Source organism: Condylura cristata, unplaced genomic scaffold (assembly GCF_000260355.1).
Source record: "Condylura cristata isolate star-nosed mole 26May11 unplaced genomic scaffold, ConCri1.0 scaffold00019, whole genome shotgun sequence".
Classification (NCBI taxonomy): Eukaryota; Metazoa; Chordata; class Mammalia; order Eulipotyphla; family Talpidae; genus Condylura; species Condylura cristata.
Window position 1 is genome coordinate 1,903,791 of NW_004567120.1, and position 9,296 is coordinate 1,913,086.

Here is a 9,296-nt window from a genome sequence, read left to right on the forward strand (position 1 = left end):
ATATATATATATATATATAAATTTTAGAATAAATGTAGGAGAAAATTTTAATGACCTTGCATTAAGTGAACAGTTCTTAGACATAGCCAAAAGCATAATCCATGAAGAGAAAAAAAATATAAATGGAACCTTTTAAATTTAAAATTTTAGTTTTATATAAGATTATTAAGAGAATTAAGAAATCAATCTACAGGTTAAAAATATTTGCAAATTATATATCTGAGAAAGATTTCACATCCACAATATGTAAATAACTCACTAAACTTGACAATAAGAACAAGTAGCTTGTCCAAAAAATAAATGAACCCTTGAGCAAATACTTTACAAAAGTGGACAAATGGATGGCAACTAAGCTCATAAAAAAAGATATTCAACATCTTTAGCCATTAAGAAAATGTATTTTTAAATCACAAGATACAACCATATGTCTAACAATACCAGGTGGTGGCAAAGAAGTAAGGCAACTTGTGAGAAGACAAAAGCAGCCATTCTGAATAAAGTTTGGCAGTTTCTTATAGCTTTTACTGTGACTTACCAACTTCATTCTTAAATATTTATCTTTTTCTTAAGATTTATTTATTTATGTATACAGAAAAGGGGTATAACCCAGAGGTGCAGGAGAAGTGAGAGGACTCACCAGAGAAAGAATGGGGTGCAGAACAGGCAGATCAATGAAGTACACTGCTGAGGGACCAGCAGGAAGGTCAGGAGAGGTCTGCCGTGCCATGTGGATCACCTCTGGGGCTGGGGATTGAACTTGCACTGAAGTGGCTGTGGCCATCTTGCAGTGTTACATCCTAACCTGTTAACGCCACCAGGGAGCTCCCTAGGTATTTATCTTAAGGAGATGAAAACTCAGGTTCATACAAAAACCTGTACCTGAGTGCTTATAGAAATTTATCACCATTATCTCTAGTTACAATTGCCCAAAGGTGGAATGAAAACAAATGTCCACCAGTGGGTAAATGAATAAATAAACTCTAGTACATCCATACCATGTAATACTACTTGTCAATAAAAAGAAATGAATTGCTGATATATTCCATGACACGGATGAATGACAAAGGCATTATGCTGAGTGAGGGAAGCCAGTTCAAAAGGGTATATGCTAAAAGATTCCATTTACATGGCATTTTCACAATGACAAAACTATAGAGATAGAGAATAAATTAATGGTATCTAACAGGGTTCTGGAGAGGGTAAGTGTACAAAGGTGTTATCCAGAAATTTTGGGGATGATGTTATTTTGTATCCTGCCTGGGGCAATAACTACATGAATATATTCATGTGTCAAAATCATAGAAATGATTATCAAAAAGAATATATATTACTGCAAATATATTTAAAATATTATTGAAAAATAAGGCCAGGGTCACAGGTCAAACCAACCCTGGCTCCCTAGAGTCTAGGCTGGAGATACCTAAAAATAAGGCTAGATGATACTGTATTTCAATCAAAATGGTCTCAGTATGAGGCTTCATCCCACTATGTCTTCTTAAAAGCTGAAAAACCAGTGATTTTTACTAGATTATAATTAAGTGACAAAAGGTATGTTTCATCTGTAACTGCAATGCACCCATTAATTTAAGCACAAGAGGAAAAAAAAGAGACTCATTTTCACAAAACATTTTTCTTTCCTAGATCAAAAGCTTGAATCACATATACAAATAATCTGCTAAACTCTTGAATATTCACAGGCTAGTATACTATTAGAAAAATTGAATAGATTTAATTTTAACAACAGTAGTATACAATTTGTTAAAATAATTGAAGGGCAGGAATAGGGAAAAAGCAAAATCATGATAAGGACATATTAAAGATATGCTGTATTTAGATGATGCCAAATTACTGGTGAATATGGTCACTTCTCTGAGGATCTCAGATTCTAGATTAATACTAGAGGGAGCGATCCTATACCTTTCAAACACAAGCAATGTCGTAAAACAATGTTACCTCAAAAAAAAAAAAAAAACTCCAGGTCTAAAAAATTTTTCCCAATCTCAACATGGAAGTAATGCTTGTATCATGTGTGGAACCCAATTCTTTCAGACTTTTTAATACCTAAATTCCTCAATCAATCTCTTTCAGAATAGCCTCTGATAATTAAGGGCTCATAAGTAGTGCTGACAAGAAGGGGCCAATATATGTGAACAAGTGAAAGAGGATTTTGTTTCTTTGTTAAATTACCTCTAATTTTTAAAGGATCAGAGGGACTATGGTGATGGCACATGGGTGAATTGGTGGTGGGAAGTCCACAGGGATTACAACTGAGATGGAAAAAGGCACAAAATGAAGAATAATGTAAAAATAAATCTAAAAAAATTAAAAACAACAGAATCAGAAGGAGAGAAAGAAAATAAAGAACAAGAATACTAAAGGGAGATTTTATTAGCGAGGTAAAGCAAGAAAATAAAATTGGACAAAGTACCTAGATAATTTGAAAAAAACATTCTTCCAGAAGGAAGGAAACCATTCTTAATTCACTCTATGAGGCCAGCAATTCTGTAATACTAAAATCAAAGATAGTATAAAAAAGGAAAACTACAGACCATTCTCATAAACAGATACAAAATTCCTCATGAAAATATTAGCAAATCAAATCAAACAATGTATAAAAAGAGTTATACAACACAAACAAGTGGAATTTATGTGTGTATGGCTGGTTCATCATTTGAAAATCAATTAATGTAACCATTACACCAACAGTCTAAAGAAGAGATATATGATATTGATAGATCAGAAAAGCACTTGTCAAAAATCCAACAGCTATTCACAAAGAAAACTCTAAGCAAACTGGGAATAGAGGGGAACTTCCTCACCTTGATTAAGAAGATTTTAAATATACTTTATTTAAGAAAAGAACATCTACAAAACCCTAATAGCTAACAAAATACTTAATAGTGTGAAACTAGATGCTTTACTGGTAAGATTGGGGAAAAGGATATCCTTTGTGAAAGACACTTTAAAAAAAGGAAAACACAAGCCAAGGTCTGGTATTAAATATGTACAAAGAACTCTTAAAATTCAATGATAAGAAAAAATGAACCATCCAACTCAAAATGGACAAAAGACCTGACAGACATCTCATAAGATGAACCAGTGACAAAAATAAACATATAAAAATATCATATAAAAAGATGTTCAGTATCAAATATCATTAGGAAATTTTGTGTTAGAACAAAAATGAGATACTGCCAAACACAAATTAGAATGGCTAAAATTAAATGCTGACAAGGATATGGAATAAGAGAAATTATCATTCACTTAAAAAAAAAAAAGGATAACCAAAAACAAATTCTCATTCATGACTGATAGGAATACAGACTGGTACAGCCACATTGGAAAACAGTTCAGTTTCTCACAAAACTAAACAGTTTTACCATATAATCTAGCAATTGCACTCCTTGATAATTACCCAAATAAGTTGCGATTTATGTCCACACAAAATCCTGCACATGAATGTTGATTGCAGCTTTACTTATAATTGCCAAAATCTGTAAGCAACCAAGATGTCTTTCAAAAGATGAATGGGTAAACACACTATGGTAAATGCAACAAAGGAATATTTTTCAGTAATAAAAAGAGAGGAGCTGTCAGTTATAAAAATACATGAATGACTCTGAAATTCATACTGCTAAGTGAAAGAAGGCAGTATGAAAGGGTTATCAAACTATATAATCTCAACTATATGACATTCTGGAAAAGGTCAAATATAGACAGTAAAATAGTCAGTGGTAGTTAGGGATTTGGGAAGATGACAGAAAGGATGAACCTGTGATACACATGGGATTTTTAGGACAGTGAAATTATTCAGTATAATTATCTAAATGGTAGATATATAACACATTTTCCCCCAAGTCCATATAACTAAACAAAATAGTGAATCCTAATGTAAGCTATAATCTCATTTCATAAGAAAATATATTTTAAATAGTTGGTTAATCAATTATAACTAACGTACTACACCATGATGTTAATAACAGAAGAAATCAAGTGGTTCTTTGTCTAAGGAAGAGGGAATATAGGAATTCTCTGCACTTACTGATCAATTTTTCTGTAAACCTAAAACTTCTCTAAAACACAAAGTCTTTTAATTAAAAAATACACCAGGGTATAAATCATAATTCTCAACTTAATTAAAAGCTTCAAATAGCACTGTTTCATTTAAACAGTATTTTTCAGGAAATTTTTAAAAATCAAGGATAAGTAAAATGTATGAATCAGGCTCTCCCTGGTGGTGCAACGGATTAAAGCACTGCATTATGAAGCTCTCCAAAGCCACTCAGCTCAGCATGAGTTTGATTCCCTGCCAGGGAGCTGACCTACATGGCGTGGCAGACCTCTCCTGACCCACCCACCACTTCCCCCATTTGCAGTGTATTTCAGTATATCTGCCTGTTCTGCTCCGCACTCTGTCTCTGGTGAATCCTCTCACCCACCACACCTCTGGCCTGTACCCCAGTTCTGTAAGTGTAAATAAAAAAAAAAAATGTATGAATCTTTGAAGCTACACTTATCAAGACAGTAGTTACTAGAAAACTGAATCTCCTCCAAGAAGCCTTCTTTAATTACATAATTATTGGAACTCCCATGTGGCTTCATTCGTGACTCCCTTTGGCATTTATGTTTTATATTTATATATAAAATCATTATTTACATATATTTTTCCTTTAATACACTGCAACTCCAGGAGGGCAAAGTCCTCATTTTACTCATTTTTATACTCACAACTGTCTAGCACTGTACCTTGTCACTCAACAAAATGTATGCTCAATCCATATGGCTACAGTCTGCTATGGTCTGACAGACTTTAAGCCTTATATGCAAGCATGATAACCAAGTTTTAGCCAAACCTCATTTATACTTTTAATAGACTTTTTTTCTCTACCATATTTTTTATCTAAAATATTTAAACTTATTTTTAATACATTTATTACATTTTACGACATATCAGACACTGTACAAAGTCCTTTATATGTTAATTTACTCCTTATAATAATCCTATCTTACCTATTCTACAAATTAGGAAATTGAGGCACAGAGTCTATGCAATAGGCCCAAATTTAAAAGGTTAGTAAGTAGAAAAGTTTAGGAAGTCTAACTCTAGAGACTATCTACCATGAATATATACTACACCTGATGATATTGATATATATGTCAGTGAGTTTAAGGTTTGAGTAAATTGAAAATAAGGTTTTTTTTCTTGAAAGCTCATTCATTACTGTAACTTTTCCTTATTAAAACAGATTATAATACAGTGACAAAGTGAGGAGACTGCTAAGATATAGAGAAGTTTATACTGAATGGCACCAGAACTTGTAGTTTTTGTTGCTTTTTTTTTTTTTTAAGTTTTCCTCTTGAGATTACACCATTTTATTTAGCACTTTTTGGCAACCAGTGTGTCTAAAGTGTCTTCACCCTCTTTTCAACATACTGGAATTGAAACCAAATTTAGCAGAATATACAATAAATATCAAGCAATAAATTTCTGTGGAGTGCGGAACTTTTACAACATTCCTTTTGTTTTGTTTTGTTTTTACAAGCAATGATACTGCACTAACACTGGTTTCAGGAGTGAATTTTATCAATTGGAGGCTGTGAGAAACCTGATCCACAGGTAAATTAGGCATTATTATATAATTTCTGCTGATTGCCCAGAGTTATTATGTTGTAGTACATACAGATGTCTAATTATAATGCTATTGCACCTGAAACCTATATAAATTTATAAACAAAAGTACTTCCATAAAAATTTCTTTAAAAGTATTACATGAGGGTCCTAAAAGTTGTCAATGAATCCCCAAAAGTAGTTTATATCATACCATGTTTTATTGCTTGAAAATCCTCATAGTATTTCTTAGTTATAGCAAAACAATAATGCATAATTCTCCTATTCTTACCTTTGCACTACCCAAAAATCCCAGGGAAATGGCAACTCTAGCTCGAAGATCTGGCCTGTCTTTGGGCCACACATACGAAAGCATTGCTTTTATGATTTTTCTAGTGTCAACATCTTTTAACTGTTGAAAAAGAGAAAACAAAGCAGTGAGAAACATGTCATTTTAATAACTACATTTCAATAATGTAGAATTATATAAAGATTTGATAAAATATAAAAATATTACATGTATAACTTTTATTCTGAATCTAATGTCATTCTTCTAACTCAATTATTTTGGTTTTTTTAAAGATTAAGAAAAATATTTATGCATATAAGATCTGGGATATAGGACGGTGAGAGGATTCACCAGAGACAGAGTAAGGAGCAGAACAGGCAGATCAACTGAGATATACTGCTGAGGGGAGCAGCGGGCAAGTCAGGAGAAATCTGCCACACCATGTGGGTCACCTCCCTAGCTGGGTAGCTAGATTCATAGTGCTGCACTTTAACCCCTTGCACTACCAGGGAGGGCCCCAAACTCAACTATTTTGAAGAAGTAGAAATGATTTCAACTGCTTTACTCATTTCTCATATTTTTTACTTTCAAGTAAAGCCATACATTGCCAAAGAATTAGTCAGTGGGGAAAAGGATAAATTCACTCACTATACATGTATTTCTTATACATTGAGCTGAAAACATTGCATAAAATTTAAAAAACATCTTCATCTTTGTGGATAAAATCTTTATACACTTTTAGGTTCTTTAATCATGTATTTATTTAAAATCATCTGGATCCCTTAAGCTCAAATTCAAGCTAGAGCAGAGTTATACTACATTCAGAAGCAGTCTTGGCACTGACCATACAGAACAGAGGTTGGATTATTAAAAATTTCAACAAAAACATAATTTTCCAGTTATGCTTATTCTGATCTAGATCTGTTTTATACTTTTTCCCATGTTCCCAAGGCAACATTTCTATTAAACCTTTTGTTTTAGTTTCAGCTTTTAGAGACAAATTAGGAAGAACCAAAGTTACATTTAACTAAAGTTAAATGTAAGATATGTTATATACGCACATACATTACAAAACAACTATATCATTATAATTGATGAAATGATAATTTAAAATGTGAAATACTCACCTTCTGGAAAAGATAATCAAAAGAATAACAAAATCAAAAAAAGCAAATGCCCACTGTTGGCAAAGGTATATGGAAACGGGTACTTTAATATACTGTTAATGGGGAACTATACTTAGACAACTCTTCTGGAAAGTAATTTGTTATCTGCCATAAGCTTTTAAAAACAATCCTACCCTTTGTGTCAGGAGTCACTTCTGGGACCCTATGCTTACAAAAAAATTATTGGAATATTCTCTAAGATAAATCATTTTACATCCTAAAAATCTCTTGACTTTGCTTCTATTAGTAATCTAATCCTTTCTCACCTAAACCACTATACTAACCTCTTAACTAATTTCCCTGCATCCATTCTGATATGTGTCCAATTAGTACTGCCTGTGATCAGCTACTACCTCTAGCTTAAAACCTTACAGTGGGATGTTATTAATCTTAAAATAAAGACAAAAGTCCCAAAGGTTTATGAGGCTCTGCTTGACTGGCCACAGACTCCCTCTTTAACCATGTCTTGCAGCACTATTTTCCATTATCATACTACCCTGGTTCCTCGAACATGTCGTAATTCTTCCTACCACAGAGTTTTTGCACAATCATGCACTCATTTTGGCATAAACTCTCTCTCTCTCTTTCTCTGCAATACCACTCTGTCCTTCAATGGCTTCTAATTAAATTCCAGTTCAAGCAGACTTCTTTAATTCCTAATCCAGTAAGGAACCTTGGCAGTATTTGCTCACAAAACAGAGTTTCTTTCTTTCAGAGTATCCACTTTAGCTATGAACTACATACATATACAGTAGTGTGATTATTTGATTAACATCTGCCCTCCTGTTAGAATTCCACGTGGATGGTATCTATGTTCTGTACTCACTATTATAAAACTAAATAAATCATGCCTGACAAACAGCAAGTTACTAAAAAATTTATTACTGAATATGGAAGTAAAAGTTTAGCTACTAGGATATTTATCCTTACGTTGCCTTTATAGAAAAAAAAAATGTAAAATGCCTAAATGAATGCCTATTAACAGAATATAGCCATTCAGAAATAAATACAATCACACACAGAGAAAAACATGTTAAATAAAAGCAGAGTACAAAACTAATTTTCCATGGGGGAAAAATGTGATATGCATGAGTTCATACATACAACAAATGGATCTTGAAAGCAATACCCCCAAAATGTTAACATCAGTAACTATAATAGATGGAATCATTGATGACTTTTTCAATAGTCTTCTTATTTGCTTGTATCTTCAGTAGCTTTCATATAGTAAGAAAAGATTTAAATTCATTTTGAGGGAGAAGAGTTGCATAATTTCAAGTACATCTGCACAGCAGGAATGGAGAAAATTGTCAACATAAGAAACAGGACAATATATAATATCAGGTAGTTTTATATTATGAATATTTCCCCTTCCCCCAAGACCAGCAAACTATTTTTCAAATCTCTCTTAGTTTAATGACAGAAATAAAACTGTTCATATTGTACCAAAACATAGGCCTACCTTCCTGAACTGCTTTTATTAAATATCAATTGATGGCAAAAACATGAAGTTTCAAAATATTTTATACACAAATATACAAATATACATGTGCTCTTAACTGGTAAGGTTTGTTTTTAAAGTGGAATAATGGAGTATACAATGTTCAAATTTACTTTTTGCAATCAAAATAATACTAAATTACAACTTAATTCATTGTAACATAAATTGGGGTATTTCAACAAAACTTTCCCATTTTACATGTTTTATCTTATTTTTTGTGATGGAATAATTGCAAAAAAAAAGACCCTGTTTCTGTGTATCTTTAGAAACACACCATCAAAACTTTCTATAATATACCCCAAAATTTATTTAATAAGGACACCAGCTATGACTAAGAGCAAGAAAATTATTCTAGTTGGCTTAATAGTATATAAAATGTTACCACTTCATTTAAAATGCATCCTGAAGTTGTGTAATAAAGCATTATGAGTCCATTAAGCTTTAAAACACATGACTTCAGGTATAGTTTATCAAAACTAAAACATTTGAAAACAAATGTCTTTTCTTAAAAGTAGAGGTCAAATGAGGCACTTCAGTGGATGAGCCATATTTTTAAAGCATTTTAAACCAACTTATTCCTGCTGAATTAGAATTAAATAAAATTTGAGGCTTCAATGCAGATCCTAAAAGATAAAATACCATATCTTTTTTAAAGATTTATTTATTTATTCATACAGAACTGGGGTACAGGCCAGAGATGTGGAGGATGACAGGATTCACCAGAGACAGAAC

At 32.4% G+C, this 9,296-nt stretch overlaps 1 protein-coding gene across 2 annotated transcripts in view; it reads right to left on the minus strand.

The window, feature by feature from the left end:
* ABCB7 (ATP-binding cassette, sub-family B (MDR/TAP), member 7) overlaps positions 1–9,296 on the minus strand; it is an 81,730-nt gene that overhangs the window by 26,267 nt on the left and 46,167 nt on the right. For both annotated transcript variants that reach the window (XM_004685594.2, XM_004685593.2), the window contains exon 4: positions 5,901–6,020. In XM_004685594.2, the coding sequence (XP_004685651.1) occupies positions 5,901–6,020 (120 nt within the window). The remainder of the gene's footprint in view (positions 1–5,900; positions 6,021–9,296) is intronic.